The sequence below is a fragment of the Calliphora vicina genome, chromosome 2 (assembly GCF_958450345.1).
Source record: "Calliphora vicina chromosome 2, idCalVici1.1, whole genome shotgun sequence".
Lineage (NCBI taxonomy): Eukaryota > Metazoa > Arthropoda > Insecta > Diptera > Calliphoridae > Calliphora > Calliphora vicina.
In genome coordinates, this window is record NC_088781.1 from 83,550,746 (window position 1) to 83,575,555 (window position 24,810).

At 31.3% G+C, this 24,810-nt stretch overlaps 1 protein-coding gene across 1 annotated transcript in view; it reads left to right on the forward strand.

Annotated features, from left to right (window-relative positions):
• The window catches only part of LOC135951633 (clavesin-2-like), a 145,082-nt gene that overhangs the window by 57,398 nt on the left and 62,874 nt on the right, over positions 1 to 24,810 (forward strand). The window contains exon 2 of the mRNA XM_065501317.1: positions 11,052 to 11,704. Coding sequence (XP_065357389.1) covers positions 11,099 to 11,704 — 606 coding nt within the window. The 5' untranslated portion in view covers positions 11,052 to 11,098. The remainder of the gene's footprint in view (positions 1 to 11,051; positions 11,705 to 24,810) is intronic.

The following is a 24,810-nucleotide window of genomic DNA, read 5'->3' on the forward strand; positions in this document are numbered from 1 at the left end:
AACACCATTCAATGTGTGATATTTGTGAAGATTATTTTCAAGCTACGACAATGATTGCTACAGAAACCTATTAATTTCGTCGATATATTCACCTCCAAGGTTTTCGATTACTGAAAACAAATATGAATATTTTTACGTATCACTAGGACCCCGATTCCTGGCAGCTGGCGATTATAATGCTAAGCATACTTACTAGGGATCAAGACTTGTAACCCCGAAAGGTCGCGCTTTGCTTAATACAATTTCTAAATTGAATTTGAATGTGCTGTCGAGCGGAGAACCAACATACTGGCCTACTGACCCAAGCAAAATACCCGATGTCATTGATTTTGCAGTTACAAACAATTTACCAATGGAACTAATGCAGGTTAAATCTTCATTAGAATTATCCTCGGATCACTCACCCACCTTCGTTACTCTATTGAACCCCCTAGAAATAGTATCCCCGACTGGTCACTCTGCAATATCAAGCACGAAAATAAATTGGTTGAAATATAGAAAATATATTAGCACACACAGTACAGAAAATATATCGCTAAGAACACCAGAAGATATCGATATCTCACTCAAAAATTTTGAACAAAACTTAAAACTTGCTGTTGAACCCTGTTCAACCTTTCTATATATTAATTATTTTTGTTTTCTAAATGGTTATCTTTATAATTATCTCTTATAATCTTAAGTCACTCAAGGAGAGTAATAATTTGTATTTTTGTAGTTCTACTTGGATAATGAAACAATGCCTTATGGAAATAATAATTTCATTATTTTTTTGTTAACGTAGTCAGTTATATTTGAACCGCCAAAGAAAAGGCTAATAAAACTTTTTTATTCCACAAAAGAACATCATCAGCCTTTTTTATAAATCAAAGCTCAAGGAGCTACACTATTCTTTAGTGAAGGAGTGTATATGACTCAACATTTTGGTCCTTCGAAAAGTCCTAGAAAGGCTAGGACTGGATTAAATTAGTGACATTTCGGTCCACTAATAGCCTACAAATTGAAAGTGGTTTTCCCTAAACAACTTCAACATATTAAAACAACCAACAAATTGCTCTGGCGTGCAGCAGTTATACAAAATTTTCAATAAAGAAATTGAGAACGAAGACAAGGAGTCTCACTACATAGAAGTACATCAGCCCTAGATGAAAATTTGCAGCAAAAATTCAACAAAGAATAAAAGGTATGTACTATGTTAATTAGCTTTTTTGTGCAACTTTCTCTTAAAGCAAACAAAATCATTAATATCAACTACAAAAATTAAAAATAAAAAAAACCCATATAAGACATTCACCATAACCAACAACTAATAAAAGAAACAACAAGAGTTTCTACATGGTAACTAAACAAATCATAAGAACATAAGTCAAACGAAACAAAACTCCAAAATTGTTCAACAAATTGCAAAAAAAATATAACGGAATATTCAACGAACAACAATATATTCTAACTGCCCATCAATATTTGCTCTCAAAACAAGTTTTGTTCCAATTCCATAAGTTCCCACAACTCAACATCAAATGACTTCGAACAAAAAGCAAATAGAAAACTTCATTTCTAGTAAGTGACCGCGGTGTACACATCGAAGAAGAAAAAGTACAACAAAAAAAAAAAATCAAATAAATAATTATAAAAGGAGAAAAAACAAAGTGGTAATTTAACAAAGTGAAATAAAACATTATAAAATAAAAAAAACTAAAGAAAATACTAAAAAACCAACTTCTTGTGTGGAAAAAGAAGGAAACTAATTTAGTGAACAAAAGAAGAAAAAAAACCCTCACCCCTTGTGTGTAAAGACAAAAAAAAAAACAACAACAACAATAGTAGTCAACGTTTTGTGCAGTTTCTGTGTGCTGTTTATGAAAAAAAAAACAACAATAGCTGTCAAAGTTTAGTACATTATAGCAAAAAGAAACAGAAGGTGTTCGAATAACAAGTGACGGCACAAGTATTATACATACCATACCAAAAGCAAGGGTTTCCAGTACAAAAATAATAATTTCAACGGGGAAAATTGTTCAACAATTGGTGAGTGGCAAATAAATTATTGGTTCATTTTGTTATTTTTATATTTAAAAGGGGTGAATATCTAAAGACAAATTAAAGGAGTTTTAATAATTTATTGGAACATAAATTCTTCATAAAATTTATTGAGTTTTTTTTTATTGATTTTCATCTTGAAATTTAATTTGGGAAATACGAAGAAAGAAAATTACAAAAATATTTAATTCATTAAAAATAATAAAATAAACTTACAAAATTACTACTAAACGGAAATGCATATTCGATATACATCAGTTATCCAAATTTTGTAAAAATTTTAAGAAAATTCCTTCAAATGAATACACAAATTCTCTTCTTAAAGTCAATCAAGATGAATTGAATAGAAGGTGGAATAATGTAGTTCAGTCTTATGAAAACTACGTTATAGGAGATGATAAACTTCAAGAAGAAGATAGTAAAGATGATATTCATATACGATTTGAAGAAGTTTGCAGCTTATATCATACAATAACGGCAACTATAATAGATTGTATTGCAAATACGTCTGAACCTACCGGGACTGTAAATCGACGATCTGCTTTAAGACTACCTCCAGTAGAAATCCAAAACTTTGAAGGGGGTTACTCCAAGTGGCCAGTCTTCAGAGACATGTTTCATGCTGTCGTTGGAAAAGAATCTTCAGTGGATCCAGCAGAAAAATTGTATTATTTACGTAGCAAACTTGAAGGAGAAGCTTTTAAAGTTATTAAAGATTTCGAGTTGGTTGGTGACAATTTTGAATTGGCATGGGAGGCGTTAAAAAATAGATTTGAAAACAAAAGATTGTTAGTAAATGATCAAATGAAAAAAATATATGGAGTTCAAGCATCTCAAACGGAAACACTTAAGTTGATAAGAACAATTCAAAATGAAGTTAATGACTGTTTATCAATTTTAAAAATTTATGAAGTGGATGTATCAGACGACAATCCATTTTTAATGCATCTTTTGACATTGAAACTTCCAGAAGAAACCCTAAGAGCTTGGGAAATTACCATAAATAATCATCGAGAGCTACCATCATGGAATCAATTAAGTGATTTTCTTTCTTCAAGAATTTAAATTTTAGAAACAATGACAGACTTGAAAAAATCTTCTGGTAAAGATAATAATGTCTACAAATCTCAGTCTTTCCATTCCCAAACTGAATACAAGAAAAAAAATTATTGTAAAAAATGTAAACAAAGCCATCCCTTAAAATGGTGCAAATATTTCAAATCATTATCCCCAAATGATAGAATTAAATATGTCTTTGAAAATAAATTTTGTTTAAATTGTTTATCAAATACACATTAGACCAAAACAATGAAAACCAAAATTTAAATAACGAAGTTAATAATCCATCAACTTCAAGACATCAAGAGGATGTTCAAGCTCTTTTTATACAGCACCGCTCTTATACACATTCAACACGAGGGAAAATTATTTACCATCAGAGGTCTCCTTGACGCTGGATCAGAAAAAACTTTTATTACATCCCGTATTCAACAAATTCTATCATTGCCGTTAGAAGCACACAATTTTCAAATAGCAGGTTTTGCGGGAACTATAGTTGGAAGCTCAAAAGGAAAATGTAGCATTACGTTGAAATCGAGATTATCAGATTTTACAATAACAATGAAAGCGATAGTGGTTCCAAAATTATCTAAACTTTTACCATCACAAAGTTTTAAAATTCGAAATTTTAATGAGCTACAAGGCTTAAATCTTGCAGATCCCCAATTCTTTAAACCGTCAACAATAGACATGATCATTGGAAGTGACTATTTACCCTTTATCAGGTATAAAGTAAAATTTAGTTAAAAATTTTGAGGCCAGAGAGTATCATTTTGGGTGGTACATCTCAGGTCCTGTGTCCGTAAACCAAATAAATACATTTAAAACAACCGTATCAACATCGGAAAACTTTATTCTACATGAACAAATAAAAAAGTTTTGGGATATTGAAGAAGTTGAAAGAGATATTTCAATATCAGAAGCTGATAAATACTGCGAGGACTTTTACAAAAAGTCAACGACGCGACAATCAGATGGTCGTTATGTAGTACGTCTTCCATTCAATGAAGAATTTCCGAATGATATTTTTTTGGGTCATTCAAGGAACATCGCTCTAGCCCAATACCACAGATTGGAAAAATCTCTCGACAAAATTCTAAATTTAAAAGAACAGTATCAACTAGTTCTTCAAGAATATATTGAACTAAATCATATGGAACCTATAGTTCACAACGAATCGCGCAATGAAAAACAATTTTCTCTTTATTTACCGCACCATTTTGTTTATAGACCAGAGAGCAAAACAACAAAAATGCGTGTGGTATTTAATGCATCAAAAAAGACTAAAAGTGGATTCTCCTTGAATGACGTACTTCATCAGGGTCCTACTCTACAAACCGATTTAATGCAAATTGTACTACGTTGGCGAAATTACAAATATGTATTCACAGGGGACATTCAAAAAATGTACCGCCAGATATTGGTGCATGAAGAAGATCGTAAATACCAACGAATTTTATATTGCAGCAAAGATGATAAACTTGTTAAGCCGTATCAATTAAAAACTGTTACGTTTGGAATGAACTGTGCTCCATTTTTAGCAATTCGGACTATATTGCAACTAAGCGAAGATTGCAAAAATATATTTCCTAAAGCGTCAACTATTTTGAAAGAAGAAGTCTACGTCGACGATATTCTGTCAGGAGGACATACGATAGAAGAAGCAAAACTAAAACAAAACCAAATAAAAGAGGCATTAAATTCAGCTGGTTTCCCCTTGAAAAATTAACTGCAAATCATAGTATTCTACTTGAAAACTTGCCCCGGGAGGATCTTCTGGATGAAGATTTTTTAAAAGTTGATAACTCTAGCAATATTAAAACCTTGGGGATTTCCTGGAATGCGCTATCGGACTCATTTTACTATAACGTAGAGCAGATGGAAATATTACCATCTTATACTAAACGACAGATTTTATCTGTTATAGCTAAATTATTTGATCCACTAGGATGGATAAGTCCAATTATTGGACTTAATGCAACAGCTGTGGCAATGTAAATCTGATAAATCTGATCAAATCTGTCAGAAAAATGGAATTTATTCATTAAAAACTTACCTCAGATATCGAACTTGAGGATTCCGAGGTGGATAGAATTTGCACCGAAGTACCATATTCAAGTACATGGATTTTGTGATTCATCAGATATGGCCTATTGCTGTACTATTTACATGAGAACTATGTCTCCAACGGGAGAAATCTTCTGGAATTTGCTAGCAGCAAAAACCAAAGTAGCACCTATCAAAAAGATAACTATTCCTAAGCTTGAATTATGTGGAGCTTTATTACTTGCAAGATTGGTTAAAAACTTTAGAACAAACGCTAAGTTCTCCCATGAACTATTTTTGTGGACAGATTCTATTGTCCTCGGCTGGATTCAAAAATCGCCTAATATTTTAAAAACATTTGTTGCAAATAGAATTGCGAAAATCATCAATATTATCAACAATAATCATTGGAAACATGTGAAAAGTGAAAACAACCCCGCTGACATTGGCACTCGTGGATGCTCCCCGCAAAACCTCATTGAAAGCAATTTATGGTGGCATGGGCCCTCTTGGCTTACTCAACCAGTAGAGACCTGGCCAGAGCCGCGCATATTTGATCCAATTGATTTGGAAACAAAAGGGACAACAAACTTTCACCTCAAAACTACATTAGAAGATAAAGGGTCACTAGAAGAGTCTAAAACAGTCGATATTTTAAATGATTTCTCGTCATTTGCCCGAGCACTAAGAGTAATTAGTTATATATTTCGATTTTTTAAACGAGTTGGCAAACGTTCATTTGTACATGAATCATTTATTACATCTGATGAAATACGATATACAAAAACACGTTTAATTTTAATTTCTCAGCAGATCTACTTTCCGAAAGAAATTGAATGTCTACAACATAAAGTTCCTCTGAGCCGTAAAAGCAGACTTTTGACATTAACCCCCTTTCCTCGACAAGGATAATGTACTTCGTGTAGGAGGTAGGCTGAATTACTCCGGTTTGAGATACGAGGAACGTCATCCTACAATAATACATGAAAAATCTCGATTAGCAATTCTTCTTGTGAATTATACTCATGAAATTCTACTTCATGGCGAGCACCATATTATGCTTCGATCTCTAAGGCAATGCTTCGATCTCTAAAAGCGATTAAGAAGTCTCATCAGAAAATGTATTCGAGCTTGCAAACCTGGTATTATGCTTCGATCTCTAAGGCAATACTTCGATCTCTAAAAGCGATTAAGAAGTCTCATCAGAAAATGTATTCGAGCTTGCAAACCTTGTACTATATATAAACACAAATTCCAGAACCAAATAATGTCTGCGCTTCCTCCAGAACGAGTAACATTCTCTCTTCCGTTCACTTATACCGGTGTCGATTTCGCTGGATCATTTTCGTTAAAGTCCTCAAACTTACGAAATGCAAAGGTAGTAAAAGGCTATGTGGCAGTATTTGTATGCTTCTCCACAAAGGCAGTACACCTAGAAGTATGTACTAATCTGTCTGCCTAAGACTATGTTTTCAGACAATGGTCGAAATTTTCTGGGTGCAAGTTTAAAACTTCTTGAAAATCATAACGCCTTCCTCAAATCTTGCGAAAAATCCCTAAATGAAAAGTATAGCACTCATGGCTTCGCATGGTCATTTATTCCTCCATATGCGCGCCACATGGGCGGGCTTTGGGAAGCGGCAGTGAAAAGCATGAAATCTCACTTTTAAAAGGTCACCAATAACCTGAACTTTACTTTTGAAGAATTTAACAGACTCATCATTCGAATAGAAACCGTTCTGAATTCAAGGCCTTTGTCGCCTCTAGCGGAAAATCCTAATGAACTCCTACCGTTGAATCCTGGTCATTTGCTGAGAGGAGCTGCCTTAATCGCTCCCCCAGAGAACTTAGAAGAACCTAAACTTCAACAATTAAGTTTTATAAAACGCTGGGAACGCTTAAAGGCCACACAACAAATATTTGCACGACGTTGGAAGAACGAATACATAACAGAACTCCAGCGCAGATACAAATGGAAAAGGGAAAGAAATAAAATAAAAGAAAACGATTTTGTTATTATTAAAGACGATTTACTACCACCTACCGAATGGCGTCTGGGGCGCGTGATTAAAGTCATACATGGAAAAGATGGTCAAGCTCGAGTTGCTGAAATTAAAACACAAAATGGCATTATTACGCGATCGATTGTTAAATTAAGCATTTTGCCACCATCAGTTATCGCTCCAAAATCTTGTTAAAACTCCTCATTATAATCCATCAGATATATTACTATCATAAAAGAGAAATTTGTTGCCTAACAAAAATGCTAATTACATAGTATATAAATATTTATTCTTTTCTTTTTAGCCGCAGAATGCTAAACAAACCTCGCTGTCATCTATGTTTACGCAACCACCCACTAAAATACTGCCGTTCGTTCCAAAGTTTGAGCCTCGAAAACAGACTAGCCTTTGTGAAGAAAATGGGCTACTGCCTTAATTGTTTGGCTACCACGCACAGACGGTTTTGGTGTGAGTCTCCAACACGCTGCAATATATGTGGTGCCAAACATAATACCATGATTCATCAACACTTTAGTGATGCAAACTCGTCATCATACAGTTTAGATACTGAAATGGAAGCCCCATTGGCTGTAGAGTTGGCTTTATCGCCCAACATTGGGTCAAACATCCCTCCTCCATGACATTTTTATTGGACCAGCATTCCGAGAAATCGATTTTGTTACGAGATATGGCTGACAAATTTCTGTATTTCCGATCATCAAATAGCCAAGAGGGCACTTTTGATTTTATTCCTCTACATACCGAGGCAGATGAGATGAAACCCATAAACATCCAGTTATTAATAAGAGAAACAGTAAAGGTAGCTTTACCAGAGGCAGTTCGCGACCCGCTGGTAAAAGAACATTTTAAGAAATATATGCCTTTAGCTCATCCGGAATTCTCTATATGTCGCAAAATTGATGGGATTCTGGGTAATAATATGCTTAAATTCATATTAAAAAGGAAGACCATTAAACCACACCCTGAATTACCACGAGCTCAGGATAGTGTATTCGGATGGGTGATATCTGGAAAGTGGAATGGCTGCCTATGCAAATTTCTATATATTAATTATTTTTGTTTTTGTTTTCTAAATGATTATCTTTATAATTATCTCTTATAATCTTAAGTAACTCAAGGAGAGTAATAATTTGTATTTTTGTAGTTCTACTTGGATAATGAAACAATGCCTTATGGAAATAATAATTTCATTTTTTTTGTTAACATAGTCAGTTATATTTGAACCGCCAAAGAAAAGGCTAATAAAACTTTTCTATTCCACAAAAGAACATCATCAGCCTTTTTTATAAATCAAAGCTCAAGGAGCTACACTATTCTTTAGTGAAGGACTGTATATGACTCAACACTTGCTGTTGAACACGCCACTCAAATAACCCAACAAACAAGATACAATAGACTCTATTCTGCAGACATTGAACAGTTATTAGCTGAAAAAAGAAGAGTTCGTCGAGAGTGGCAACTCTACAGATCCCCTCAACTTTAAACGGAGCTTAGAAAATGTCGCAAACGCCTCAGTATGCTTCTTCACAAACGCAAAACTGACTCAATTAATAAATATCTGGAGAACTTAGATACCACCCAGTACCCAAATTACTCTCTATGGCGAGCTACAAAAAAAATAAAAAGACCTGTTATGAGCAGACCTCCTCTACGTAATTCTAGTGGAGGCTGGGCGAGAAACGATACTGAAAAAGGAAACCTGTTTGTTAGTCATCTAAAAAATGTTTTTTCCCCAAACGAGTCAAACGACATAATAGAGCTACCACCTACTTTACCCCATATTACTGCAGCTGAACCACTTCGTTTTGAGATTTCAGAGATTGACAAGGCTATTGTTGATTTAAACTCCAAAAAATCACCTGGTATTTATTTTTAATGCTATATTACGCCTTGAATATTATCCACCAGAATGGAAGGTTTCTTTAGTTACAATGATACCTAAGCCGGGAAAAGATCACAGTAAAGTAGAATCATATAGAGCCATTAGCCTATTGTCAAATATATCAAAGCTATTCGAAAAACTGTTAATGCACAAGTTAAAGCCGATAGTGAATCATTTTGATTATATGCCAACTCATCAATTCGGATTTCGAGAAAAACATAACACCATAGAACAAACTCACAGGTTGGTAGAAATCATATCCAAGACATTTGAAAAAAAAAATATTGTTCTGCACTCTTCATCGACGTTTCGCAAGCCTTCGACAAAGTATGGCATGAAGGTATATCGATAAAAATAAAACAATATTTACCAGTGAACACACACAAGCTTCTAGAAAGTTATTTAAGTCATCGAAAGTTCGTTCTTAAAGAGGGAGACTTCATAAGTTCACCACAGCCTATTGAAGCAGGAGTACCCCAAGGAAGTATACTGGCTCCCTTCCTATATTTGCTATATACTTCTGATATGCCTACAAACAGTCGAACCCACAGATCAACTTTTACTGATGACACAGCCATACTAGCCATTCATGAAAACCCCTAAGAAGCATCTGTACTAAAACAATGGAGAATAAAAGTAAACGAGCAAAAATGTATACATCTCACTTTCACATTGCGTAGAGAATCGTGCCCTCCAATCCTAATAAAATAATCGTATAATACCTCAACAAACATAAGTTAAATATCTAGGTCTGCATCTAGACCGATGTCTTACCTGGAAAAGGCATATAGATACGAAATTGACTCAAATGAAGTTAAAATTACTACAAATTTATTGGCTAATTGGTAAAAACTCGAGATTGAGTTTAGATTGCAAACTTTAGCTGTACATCTCAATAATAAAACCCATATGTGGCTATGGAATTCAATTATAGGGCACGGCCTCAGCTTCTAATATTGAACAAATTCAAAGATTCCAAAATAAAATAATAATGATAACAGCAGCGCCTTGGTATGTGAGAAATATTAACATTCATAAGGACCTAGTGAAAAATGAAATAAAAAAACAAGCGGAGTCATATTTGAAAATGTTAGAAGTTCACCCTAACCCACTTGCACGAACATTAATGAGAAGTAATTGATACATCCGACTAAGAAGAAGGAATCCAACAGACCTGCGCTGATGATAGGTGGGACGTAAATAAAAATTAATATTTAGATTTAAGATTTGAACAAATTATTAATAGTTCACATTATTTTGTGAAGATACAATAAATAAAATATATAAAAAAAAATTTATAAAAGAAAACATATTTTTTATGAATGAAAAAAATTTGAATATTTTTCTTAAATTTTTATTTTGTTGACACATTTATTTTTCAATATAATATTCCTATTGAATTTTAACAACTGAAATTGTTAATACATATCTAAAAGAAATTGATGATATGAGTATTAAAAAAATATATTTAATTAAAAAAATTATTGAAAATTAAAATCATATTTAAAAAAAAAATTTTCAATTACTTAATAACTGTTACCATTTTTTTCTGTGTAATAAGATACATGGATAAGAAAAAACATCTGCATGACTGTTTTTGCTATCCACCTAACCTTGGTGCAAATTTCATCCCGATCGGAAGATATCGATTTCAAAAGTTGGTTCACTTGACATGAAATGCCCCATATATGTGTTTGACATTTTAGGGAAATTAGAATTGAGAACATACGTTCTAATAATTGTACCTTGTTTTGCCATTACCCAGCATAGGGTTTTTTTTTGAGATAGTAGACCTTCTAGTCATATTTCCTGGCTGGGGATTTAAAATTTGCAAAAATATTCTCTGTTGATCAGAAATGTTTGGTGTTGAAAATGGACAAAATCGGTTGATTATGTCTTGGTGATATAAAAACTATAAAGCCAAAAAAATAATAAATTAAAATGTTTTCGATGCAATATACGTATATTTTTTTATAATATTTATATTATTTTTTTTACAGATTTGATGATTCACTGAACTGAAAAAAACTCTTAAGTCTTTAAAATAATGTCGGAGTATTTGGAAATCGCGATAAACAAATCTATGAACAAAAGCTGCCATAATAATTTGAAATATTTTCCAAATCATGATAATATCAAAAAGAAACTTGAGGGAAATCATCAACAAATTTTAGAAATATTTAGAAGTATGATTGAATCGAGCATTAATTTAGCATTAAAAGATAAATCAATTTGTTTTGATGATAGTTTTCTTTATCGTTTTTTATATGCAAAAAAATTTGATTGTAATGCAGCTATGGATTTGATTATTAATTATTTAGTCAATAAGAGAAATACCATGATTTGGCAAAATATAAATATATTTGATGAAAAAATACAACATGCTTTGGTGGATGGGAATCCAGGAATACTAAATGAAAGAGATAGACGAGGCAGACAAGTGATTACTTTTACTGCTGCTAATTGGAATACCAGCAAATATTCTCTAGAAGATATTTATCGAGCACTATTATTAACCCTCGACACATTGTTGGAAGATATACAAAATCAAGCCTTAGGATTTGTAATAATTGTTGACTGGACTAATTTTACGTATAAACAATCAAAGTATTTAACCCCGAAAATAATGAAACATATTATTGAAGGATTGCAGGTATTTATATTTATACATATCGCATACAACCGAAGTGCAAAATCATGGAACTACAGTTTTTTTTTTAACTTTAAACTAGAAGAAAACATTAATAAACTACAGACAAATCTGTCTCTCTCTTGATCGAATAAGTTTTTGTATGTTTATTTCGATAGCTGTCGAATCGTAATAATGTGTACAAAACCAATTTTCCTATTTGGGGTTTGAATACCATTCTGTAATAAAAACTTTGAGGTTTATCTTGGATGAGTATGAGTTAATTCGAATGCATCTTCCTGAACGGAGTTGAGCAAAAATCATTCTTGTTTTTCGATGAAGATTTTCTTCTTTATTTGCAATGGGCGTCGGACTTTTTTTGCCATAGACTTCTACATTCAGTTCCAGACTTCTATCGTCCATGTGGTGAAATGTGTTGCTGTTGATTTCGTAGTTGGAGACATTTTTGAAGAGTTAATAAAAAGCACACTTTTTTTCGATTTGTTCATTCGCGCTCCTCTTTGGGTCTAATATCGTAGTGTCAGCGAGTTATATAGCGACCCCATCATCCTCATTGTTGGAAAGATATTTGATGAACCAAACGGTGCATGAACATTACACGGATTACTAACACGAACGCCAACAAAACTCTCAACATAGAGTAATTACATTTTATGATGATTTACTAATATTTTGTTTCTGTGATAAGACTAATAATTATATATACCACCTTACTATTGTAGGGTACCTATGTTTCTATTACTGGGTTCATGAGAACCTGCCCTACTTATGCTTTAGGTGCTATCCTTGCATTTACATCCCAAGCGTAACTAGACTACCGGGTATAATACTGGCGAAGCTTACTGATCTGCGTACATGCGGATTCTAGGAATCTTTTGGAACGACCTTGTATTGCAGTATCTGACTACATGTTGGCCCCTGGGGATGTATTTGATCTTTCATAAAACAGGATAATTGCCTTGAATTTTATATGTTTACCTTTAGGGTTTCCCAAAAAAACGGAAGGGTGTTTGAGGCCTCACTAATAATAATTCATTTTTATATTTACAAGTATTGTACCATGGTCATCGATTTGGATAAAATTTGGTGATTAGGTGGACGACAACACAATGGCATGTGTTTTTGAAAAAAGATATAAATGATATAAAAACTCTAAATCCGCGACTTAGTTGGAATGCGGAATATAACACTGATATTAAACAGAGTTTGGCATATTCAAAGAAATATCTGGCACCCTTAATTCGGTTATTTGTTGGACGCTGAAGTTACCAGACGATTTAGGTGCAAAAATGTCAAAATGTAAGAAACCCTATTCTATCTATATATATAAAAATGGATGTTTGTATGTGTGTATGTATGCATGTTCCGAATGAACTCAAAAACGGCTCCACCGATTTTGATGAAATTTTCAGGGAATCTTCAGAATAGCCTGGCGGGTAACACTGTATAGTCAAAATTTTGATTTTCGGTCTGTGGGCGGAGGCGCGTGGCATTATCAAATTTTTACATTATACCGCTAATACCATCTATTTATATAAAAAACTTCTGGACCGATTTTGATGAAATTTTCAGGGAATCTTCAGAATAACCCAGCGGGTAACACTGTAAATTCAGATTTTTGATATTCGTTCTGTGGGCGGAGAGGTGTGTAAAAATCTAATTTTTACATTATACCGTTAATGCCATCTATATATATAAAAAACTTCTGGACCGATTTTGATGAAATTTTCAGGGAATCTTCAGAATAGCCCAGCGAGTAACACTGCATACTAAGATTTTTGATATTCGGTCTATGGGCGGAGGGGCATGTAAAAATCCAATTTTTACATTACACTTCTGATGCACTATCTATATCAGTGTTGCCAATTCATGGTGAACAAAAAGGGCTAAATACTTAGAAAAAAAGGCTAAAAAAGGGCTAAAATTTTTAATTTAAAAAATACATACATTTGACACAAAAAACAACTTAGAATGTTACATTTGGCTATGCCGAATAGACAAACAAAAATGTATGAATATAACACACGTTCAAATGCAAGAAAATAATAATATTTATTCCTGTATATTGATCCTTAACTTTAAAATAAGTTAATATGGAGCCACACGTATATCATATGCCGATATTTTTAAAGCCTCGTATTTATCACCTGGCCTGCAAAATGCTCCTATGCTAATTTATTAATATGACATTATGTATAAAGTAATCCTTTGTGATAACTTCGATGGAGAATATTTTGATAAGTGAATATATGGCAAATATGCCTCTCATGTAATGCAGAAAAAAAATATTCTAAAAATTATACACGTCGCCGGACAGAATTGATTTTCATTTTCAAAAACATAAATTTTGCCATTAGTTAGTAAACATATCAAAACTAAGGTAGCCAAAATATGTAAACATAAATATTTAATTTAAATTTGGAAAAAGTTAATTTTCTATATTTGATCAGATAAAAATGATCATACCTAAATTATTATCGATAATGAACTGAATTTTTCTTTTTAAATTGGTTGGATTGTAGTCTTTGAAAACGGTATACTACATGTCATGTGTTATAAAATATTTGTTAAAGTACTATATTTACGTCAATACATCGCCCCAGATAAAGTTAAAAGTATTCTCTTTAACCCTATATATGATTTTATAAACGCCCGGACTCGCGCGTAAAACATTAACATATTTATTAACAATTTTTATTTAAATAACGTACATTTTCTCTATATTAGTTATGACATGTTTTTAATGTATGGAAGGTCCAACCATTTGTATGTGCTTAAATTGTTTACTGGTTCAACATTTTTAGTTAATTTTTGACATAATATCCCTGCCAATTTTTTTGAACTGATTTTACTAATTTTCAACAGCAAAAATTTCAGATCATTAGAGTAAATATATAATTTTCATTAGAGTAAATATATATGGCTAAATGAAAATAAAAAAGGCTAGAAAAAAGGCTAAAGGCTAAATTAATTTTTTTGTGGCTAAACAAGATTGAAAAGGGCTAAATTTAGCCCAAAAAGGGCTAAATTGGCAACACTGATCTATATATATAAAAATGGATGTTTGTATGTGTGCGGACCGGGTTCAGCTAGTTATTTATAAATGTTATGAATTGAAATCAATGAAAACAAATCATAATATCTATGTTGAAACTTGTTTCTGTGTGGTTCAACGTCACTTTCATCACTAGATGATATAATCAAATTGTCATCATATGGTAAAATATCATTTTCATCACTATTGTTTCTTTTCTTGCCAAATAATTTGTCATTAAACTTTGCGATTTTGAATTTTTAAGTTGCTTATGCAACTCTTGATAACCGGAAAACAGATCAGTCAGTTCGCAATGAATCTTTAATGCTATTTCCGTATCTGGATCCATATTAAGAATATGATTTTGTAAAAAACAAACTATAACTATTATATCAGTGATGTATACTTGGTTTATTTTAAAAACGATAAAAAGCTTTAAAAAACATCTTAAATTTCAAAATCTTTTAAAATTCTAAAAAAAAATTAATTTTAAAAATCGCATAAATTTGAATCCGCATACAAAAAATCCGCATAAAAAGAGACCTGAGTGTACTATATTTTAATATCGAATATGCGATTTGAGAATTTTTGCACTAAAGTTGAATTTTACATAAAAAATATGCGTTTTTTGAATGGACCTTGTCTCCTCGATATTAATAATTTTAATTTTTTTTTCATTTAAAACATTCGATGCAAAGCTTTTAGAAATTTTTTAGATAACTTAAAAAGAATAATAGTACTTTTATACCAAAAAAATAGCGAAAAATAGCCTTGTTAAATTTTTTTAAATTCAAATGCATGTAACTTTGTACCAAGTCATGATTTTTAAACAATTCTTTCTATATTTGATATATAAATTTATTATTAGTCCAATAAAAGCAAAATGGAGAAAATCGGACCCGCTGTTATCAAAAAACTGGAGTAGGGTGGGCAAAAATTATGAAAATTTAATTTTCAAATGCGAATATCTCCTAAGTTATTAGAGATAATTGATAGCTACGACGAGGTTTTTTGTAGTGCTCGACGAGGAGATTCTACATATGTGATCGTTTTGAAATTGGAACACAGCCGAAGAAATAGGATCGTTTTAAAAATTTAACATACTCGAGGTGTCCTACTTTTAAATTCGAAACTTAAACTCGACAACACTTCTTATGTGTGCATGTCAAATTTCATTCAAATCGGACTAATGGTTTAGAGGTTACAGATTTATTTCCCTCTTTTTTTTCTCATACCACTGTGCAGCGTTTGAATGTCAAGAGAAGACTCAAAGAGTCTAAGCTAGTTCATAGCCGTTACACTTGCCACATAGTTTTCAATTGGTAGTAAGTTTATTATTATTATTATATCCAAAGCCGCCTGAGGTGTGCTACCGATGGCTCCAGTTATAATAATTGAAGCACATCTTTGAGTTTTATTGAGTAGCTTCCTATATTTAATCGTTGCCACCCACCTAGAGTATCCAAAACCGAAAACCAGTCAACCGGTTTTTTCATCTTTGTAACCTCGGCCGGTTTTGGTTTTCTTTAACTTTTCGGTTTTTTGAGAAAGACGGTTAACCGGTTTTAATGAAATATATTTTCTAAAGCTCATTTAAACATATTTTTTAAAAACTTTGATACCATTTTTAAAAATATTGTTTTATTTTATAGAAAATTATATCATTTGATAATATTTCGTAAAAATATAAAATAATTGCATAAAGAATATTTATTAAAAAATATAAAATAATTGCATAAGATAGAGCCTTAAGAATCAAAAATATTAAATTTCCGACAATTTAGTACACAATTCCTAAAATATTACTTATAAAAAAAAAGTCAAAAAATATGTCTTGAGTTAAAAAATATTTATTTTGATAGATATCCCATTCGCATCCCACTAAGGGACCACATAGGTCTTAAAGGAAAAGACCTAAGATTTCTTTTGAGAAAAAACTAAAAATTTAAAAAACGGATCCATTTTGAAAAAAAAGTCAACAAAGTTTTTGATTTTACAAAAAAAAGTCAAAAATTGCATGTTTTGAGTTACAAAACATTTTTTTTGATAGATATCGAACACGCATCCCACTAAGCGACTAAATAGGTAGTCAAGAAAAATATCTAAGCTTTATGTTAAAAAAAAGGTGCCCATTTTGAAAAAAAAAAGTAAATAGTTTTTGATTTCGGAGAAAAATTATTAAAATTTGTTTGTTTTTTTTAATATTTTTCTTCGAAAGATTGAAGAAAAAACTATCTAAACTATTTGGGACACATTTTGCTAAGAACCGATTTTGGACCGATCTTGTTGAAAAATTGTGTCTGAATTACTATCCAATTGAAGTAACCTTGGTGCAAGTTCCATCCCGAACGGAAGTCATCGATTTCAAAAGTTGGTTCACTTGACATGAAATGCCCAATATATATATTGTATAACTTTTTAACCGCTTTTAAAATTTTTATAATATTGATCATAGTAATGACAATGTTTTGACATACATATTTTCCTAAAACTCATTTTCAGTTTAACACAGCACATTGAACCAAAATATTTTCCTTGAACGGACTATATTTCAATATCATTTATATTCCATTGGATGGTTTAAAACACAGATTATTACAGATATGAATCAGCTGTTTTTACAAATATGGCAACCAAAAAATAAGTGTCAAAATGGTGTGATTTCAAGAGAGGGGCAAATGTATATTCAAAATACGTTACTATTAATATATGTATGTACTAGCTATTAACCCGCTACTTCGTTAGCGAAGCTAATCAACCAAAGTATAACGCAAGTGAGAATATTCATGTTTAATTTGTTAAAGCACGGATATGAGAATTAGCTTGTTATTACAAAAAATACTATAAGTACAAATGAGGAGTCGCAGGACATTTTCGAATTTTTTTAAAATTATTTTTTGGTATTTTTATAATATTTGGGTTGAAATCTTCTAGAAAAAATCAATTTTCCAAAATTTTTAAATTTTCAAAACAGTACCTTTTGTTCTGCAGCTCCTCAAATGTTTCTAGAACAATCAATTTTGAAAATTTGGAATTACAGCCATTCTTGTTTCACTTCCATTAGTGGACATATTTTAAAAAAATTTTTGTAGTGCTCGACGAGGAGATTCTACATATGTGATCGTTTTGAAATTGGAACACAGCCGAAGAAATAGGATCGTTTTAAAAATTTAACATACTCGAGGTGTCCTACTTTTAAATTCGAAACTTAAACTCGACAACACTTCTTCTGTGTGCATGTCAAATTTCATTCAAATCGGACTAATGGTTTAGAGGTTACAGATTTATTTCCCTCTTTTTTTTCTCATACCACTGTGCAGCGTTTGAATGTCAAGAGAAGACTCAAAGAGTCTAAGCTAGTTCATAGCCGTTACACTTGCCACATAGTTTTCAATTGGTAGTAAGTTTATTATTATTATTATATCCAAAGCCGCCTGAGGTGTGCTACCGATGGCTCCAGTTATAATAATTGAAGCACATCTTTGAGTTTTATTGAGTATCTTCCTATATTTAATCGTTGCCACCCACCTAGAGTATCCAAAACCGAAAACCAGTCAACCGGTTTTTTCATCTTTGTAACCTCGGCCGGTTTTGGTTTTCTTTAACTTTTCGGTTTTTTGAGAAAGACGGTTAACCGGTTTTAATGAAATATATTTTCTAACCCTAGGTCTCCACATAGCAATATTTATTGCTGCAATTGTCAAATTTGATTGCGTCAATGAAATTTGCGAGTGTAGACGGCAAATTGCCATATGTAGCAATCCATTGCGCAATGATTGCTCTGCTGATTGTCTGAGCAATTATTGCTAAGCAATAAGCTGTCAGTTCAGTTGTCATTAATGTAAAATTTCTTCTTTCTATGATTCGATGCGATTAATTCATCCATATTTAATTTAGTGAAAAAATCATTTAACGTAAAATAAACCACAGTTTTTCATAGAACTTCTCGCTTTGAAAATTTTGTATTTGTGACGAACGTTTTCTCCACCTTAAGCAATCAGCAATCACTCTGCTGTTGCTCTGCCGACGTTATTGCTTGAGCTTAGCAATAAAAATTGCTACGTGGAGACCTAGGGTAAAGCTCATTTAAACATATTTTTTAAAAACTTTGATACCATTTTTAAAAATATTGTTTTATTTTATAGAAAATTATAGCATTTGATAATATTTCGTAAAAATATAAAATAATTGCATAAAGAATATTTATTAAAAAATATAAAATAATTGCATAAGATAGAGCCTTAAGAATCAAAAATATTAAATTTCCGACAATTTAGTACACAATTCCTAAAATATTACTTATAAAAAAAAAGTCAAAAAATATGTCTTGAGTTAAAAAATATTTATTTTGATAGATATCCCATTCGCATCCCACTAAGGGACCACATAGGTCTTAAAGGAAAAGACCTAAGCTTTCTTTTGAGAAAAAACTAAAAATTTAAAAAACGGATCCATTTTGAAAAAAAGTCAACAAAGTTTTTGATTTTGCAAAAAAAGTCAAAAATTGCATGTTTTGAGTTACAAAACATTTTTTTTGATAGATATCGAACACGCATCCCACCAAGCGACTAAATAGATCGTCAAGAAAAATATCTAAGCTTTATGTTAAGAAAAAAAGGGGCCCATTTTGAAAAAAAAAAGTAAATAGTTTTTGATTTCGGAGAAAAATTATTAAAATTTGTTTGTTTTTTTTAATATTTTTCTTCGAAAGATTGAAGAAAAAACTATCTAAACTATTTGGGACACATTTTGCTAAGAACCGATTTTGGACCGATCTTGTTGAAAAATTGTGTCTGAATTACTATCCAATTGAACTAACCTTGGTGCAAGTTTCATCCCGAAAGGAAGTCATCGATTTCAAAAGTTGGTTCACTTGACATGAAATGCCCAATATATATATCAAGGCGAATTCATATAAGGTGACCTCATTAGCCCAGCTGATCATCAGCTGTTTTGCCCAAACTGTCAAAATTGTTGGCTTGTTGTTTACTTTCTAGTGCGCGCCAAAAAATTTAAAAAGTGAGAAAAAGCATAAAGTTTAAAAAGTGATATTAATAATAATAAAATCAATTTTAAAATATGCGTGTGTGCACTTATTGTAAATTTAAATATCCAAAGGGAAGTGGAACTTTGTTCCGCGTACCTAAAGATGAACTAAGTCGGAAGAAGTGGAGTGAAATTTGCCGAGTAAATCTCTCGCCACACTCCCGTATTTGTTCCAAACACTTTTTGGCTTCCAGTATGGTGAAGGTTGGAGGCGGAATTAACCTCTTACCAAATGCGGAACCTTATATGGGAGAAATTCAAGAGTAAGTTAGACACCCACTTTAAAGTATACATATATGTTCATGATAACTTTGCTGCTTTGTTGTTGGGCCACTGCTGAAGTTGAAGGTCTATCAACAACGTGAACAGCACTTTTACTTCATTCAATACCCGATGATTCTATACATTTGTCACTAGAAACTCCAAAATCTCGTCCACCACTCTGACCACTGACATATTTTTGACTTTGTTCTTTCATATTTCCGAGTAACATTTGGCGAAATGCTAAGAAATCATAGATTTTAAATTCGGTGTTTTTAATGTTTCCAATTTGTTTCCGCTGTTTAATATTAAATTTCTTTTGTTCACCACGCGTTTGAACTCTTCATCGATAATATTACCATTCTCCACAAGAAATAAAACAATAAATTAAAATAAATATAAATCTTTCACTGGTTTGTTGTTAAATTCCAGTTTATTATTAAATTCGCCTTGCTTTATACACAGCTGTTTTTTTTGACAGATTGGGCAAGAAAGCAAAAACAAAATGTATGTTGTTTTTGTATTGTTGTACTTGTTGTAGGGATGAGGTCACCTTATATGAATTCGCCTTGATATATATTGTATAACTTTTTAACCGCTTTTAAAATTTTTATAATATTGATCATAGTAATGACAATGTTTTGACATACATATTTTCCTAAAACTCATTTTCAGTTTAACACAGCACATTGAACCAAAATATTTTCCTTGAACGGACTATATTTCAATATCATTTATATTCCATTGGATGGTTAAAAACACAGATTATTACAGATATGAATCAGCTGTTTTTACAAATATGGCAACCAAAAAATAAGTGTCAAAATGGTGTGATTTCAAGAGAGGGGCAAATGTATATTCAAAATACGTTACTATTAATATATGTATGTACTAGCTATTAACCCGCTACTTCGTTAGCGAAGCTAATCAACCAAAGTATAACGCAAGTGAGAATATTCATGTTTAATTTGTTAAAGCACGGATATGAGAATTAGTCTGCTTTTACACAGGGCAAGTTTACTTGAAGCAAGTCTCGTCGATTCCCTTTTAAACTTGCTCGTCTGTTTACACACAGCAAGTCTGTGAGCAATTGTGTATGTCAAAACCTAATAGACGCCATATTGAAAATGAGAAAACAAAAGAGAATTGAAGAGACTTGCCAGTACAAGCAAGTGTGTACCCCTCTTCTTTCTTCTTGCTTCTCTCTCCTATAAACTCCAGACTTGCGCAAGAAAACTTGCCCTGTGTAAAAGCAGACTTAGCTTGTTATTACAAAAAATACTATAAGTACAAATGAGGAGTCGCAGAACATTTTCGAATTTTTTTAAAATTATTTTTTGGTATTTTTATAATATTTGGGTTGAAATCTTCTAGAAAAAATCAATTTTCCAAAATTTTTAAATTTTCAAAACAGTACCTTTTGTTCTGCAGCTCCTCAAATGTTTCTAGAACAATCAATTTTGAAAATTTGGAATTACAGCCATTCTTGTTTCACTTCCATTAGTGGACATATTTTAAAAAATTTAGGTTTTCATGGGTTTAGGAAATGTAAGTCCTTTTTCTAATTCATTCCTACACTTAGGGAAAAATGCAACTTAAAAACAAGAACGCGTCATATTAATTCAATAATGTACATTATAATAGAAAATCCATATAAAACCATATCGAAATACGATAAATCAATAATTTTCAACTTAAAATTAATAAAAAATTTCAACATTACTAGACTTTCGTTAATGTTTTATATTGATTTAATGTGATTTTTATTGATTATAATTTGTTTTTTCTCTGGGTGTATGTACACTGATTTGAAGAATTTAAAAGTTCTATCAAAGAAAAAGTATTAATAAGTAGTTTCTTGTAAATTCCAACTTCTTTCAGATATATTTAATGTTTTCAGGCTGGTTAATTAAGAAAAAAAAAACGTAGATCCCTAATCATCCTCTGGAATATAGATGTGCACTTTAATTCTGATAAGTTTATTAATATAATATGATTTAGAGTGACGTAACTCACGCAGTTGAGAAAGCGGGGCTGTGTTAAATTATGTAGTACTGTGTATCAATAAATTAAAGCCTATTCTTATTTTTACTATTTATATATTTAATATTGACTTTAGTTTTAGTGGTTAGGATGACAAAGTACAGCCAAAAGAAAGAAAATGTACCCAATGAGAAAGTATATTACTTTGTTTTGCCGCCATTTTGGTAAACATTATTATTGACAGTTCATATTTGGCAGTCGTGAAGTAGAAATTAAACTTTTATGTGTTAATCCAGTAAAAATTGAGCTTCTATCAAAGCACTTAAAAAATAGCATTTTTAATGAACTTCGATAAAGGCGCTTCTTAGGAGAATTATCAAATTTAAGCGAGAAAAGAAAAAATATAATGAACCTGATTCCAAGTGGTAAGCAATTAAAAATTGCGGTATGTTGAATTCCACTTGTATTTATTTTATTCGGTTTTAATCATAGTTTTGTCGTTTGTCTCTATTTCTTCGATCCTTGACTACCCATATACTATGCACAAACTCTATGTTGTTAGTTAGGTTCAATAATTATAATGAAAATTAACATGATGTCCCATTCTTCTAATTCAAATCCACTTTTTATTTGTTTGTGTTTAATGATTTAGAATAAAAAGGACCTACAAAATAATACTAATACTTTAATATTTATTTGTTTAGCTAATCTGGTTCACATAGCTTTTCCAGAAGCACTCTCATTAACTATAAGCAGCTTTATCCATTTTACAGATCCTCAATACACTTAGGATAAATATTTCTAAATTCATTAATTTAAAAAGTTTACAAAAATTACCAATTACAAACTGTTTAGCCGACTTTTTCCCTTTAGGGTTACTGTATTGTTTCTATTTTCAACACCAATAGAATTCGACTAATATAACTCACCATTGGTGAACAAACAATTTTTTAAATATCAAAAAGAAACGAAGTGATGTAGTCAAAGGATTTAGATTCCTGCTTTGTAATCGAACAACATGGGTTCGAAACTCTATGGCAGCGCAACAATTTTTATTAAAAAAAAAATAAAAGTACACAACATAAAATAGGGGAAAAATACTTTTGAAAAAAGCACCAAATTATGTGTATTGAAGTTTTTCCCCTTTTTACACGTTTGTAATCGAATTTCAAATAGTGTGCTAGTTTTTGAAGGATTTTAGGATTGTCAGTTTTATTTTATAATTTTGTTAATGTTAGATAATAAATGTCCTGTTTTACCTATTTTTTGGGCCCCTTTTTGTCTCCCGTGGTGACATAATTTTGAAAAAAATACCTATTAATTATCAGTAATACGTACTATTTGAAAATAATAGTTCATGGAATTTTTATTGAGAAAATACATTTTGATAAAAAAAGTACCAAAAAAAAAATAAAATTTTTAGGTAAATTGTGGGAAATGTAAATATATAAATATATAGAGATGCTCTGTTTTTCATCCAATATATGTTTGGTTTTTTTTTTGGCGCTTTAGTCCTCATGATCTAGTCAATCGCAAACCGCCGATATCACAGCTTATATGTTACTGGTTGCGGTATGCCTTCGAGTTTGTTCATGTGCATTTTGAAGTCGGCACTAGAACAAATCGTTTTAACCGCAAATGTTACAGATTTTAATGAACACAAGTTTTAAATTATTAACACTTACAATTTGACGCATTTCTTGCAGGGAAACTTTTTTTCCTTTTCAAACAACAAACTTCCGGACAACTTCATTAGCCCGATGTTACCGAATTACGTCCTACATTCAGCATATTTCAAGTGATCTGGATTTAAGTGACAATGAGGGAACAAGATTTTTTCCTTCTATAGGAAGTTGGTTGTATTATTATAATTACATTGTCTTTGAGTTTTTTCACAATATTTTTCTAAATTTGATTGATAATTTTATTTACACAAATTATTTTAATATTTAAATTTCAATGTCTATTTTTGTTTTTTACATTCCTAAAGATGGTCTCTCACACTCATTACTTGTATAAAAAATTCTATGTTTTTTCTCGCTCTATAGATCACGACCATAATAAAATTGTTTTAAACGTTAAAATAACCATACGGTTCGATATTACTTATTTGACACCTATCATTGGTTGCATATCTGTATAATCTGTGGTTAAAAACATATAAAATTTCAGTGTGAGACAATGATGGGATCTCGAGATAAGGTAAAAGGATAATAAATTTAAACTATATCTTTTAATCAAGTACATTTTAAAATACATTAAAATGCATTGAAAAATTGAAAACTCATATGTTTCAAAAACGAAGGGCAGTTTTGTGTAAGGTTACAATAAAAAAATTTGAGAAATGTTTAAGCTCGATCGGTTAAAAATGAGTGTGCCGGATGAGCGTTAAAGTTCGTGAAAACGAAATTGGTGGAAAATTACACAGAAAAAAATAAAAATCATATTTGTCTACAAAATACGCAGATCTGAATCCAAAATTATTCAATTTCCAGCCTATAAAGATTTTTGTCTTATTGACTACAAAATATTTAACTTTTTTTTTGTCATTTTAAAGTCGATAAAAAAATGAATCAAGTCAACAAAAAAATGAATCGGACAATTTTTTAATCTCCAACAAATTTTTTTGTGAAACTGATAAATATTTCTGTTGAATTTTTGACTTATTAGTTGATAAAATAATTTGTTGGTTTGTTATATAATTAAAAAAAATGATATTAAAAATTTTATTAAACCAACATTTATTTTGTCGGATTTTACGTTAATTTTAATAAAAAATTTCATT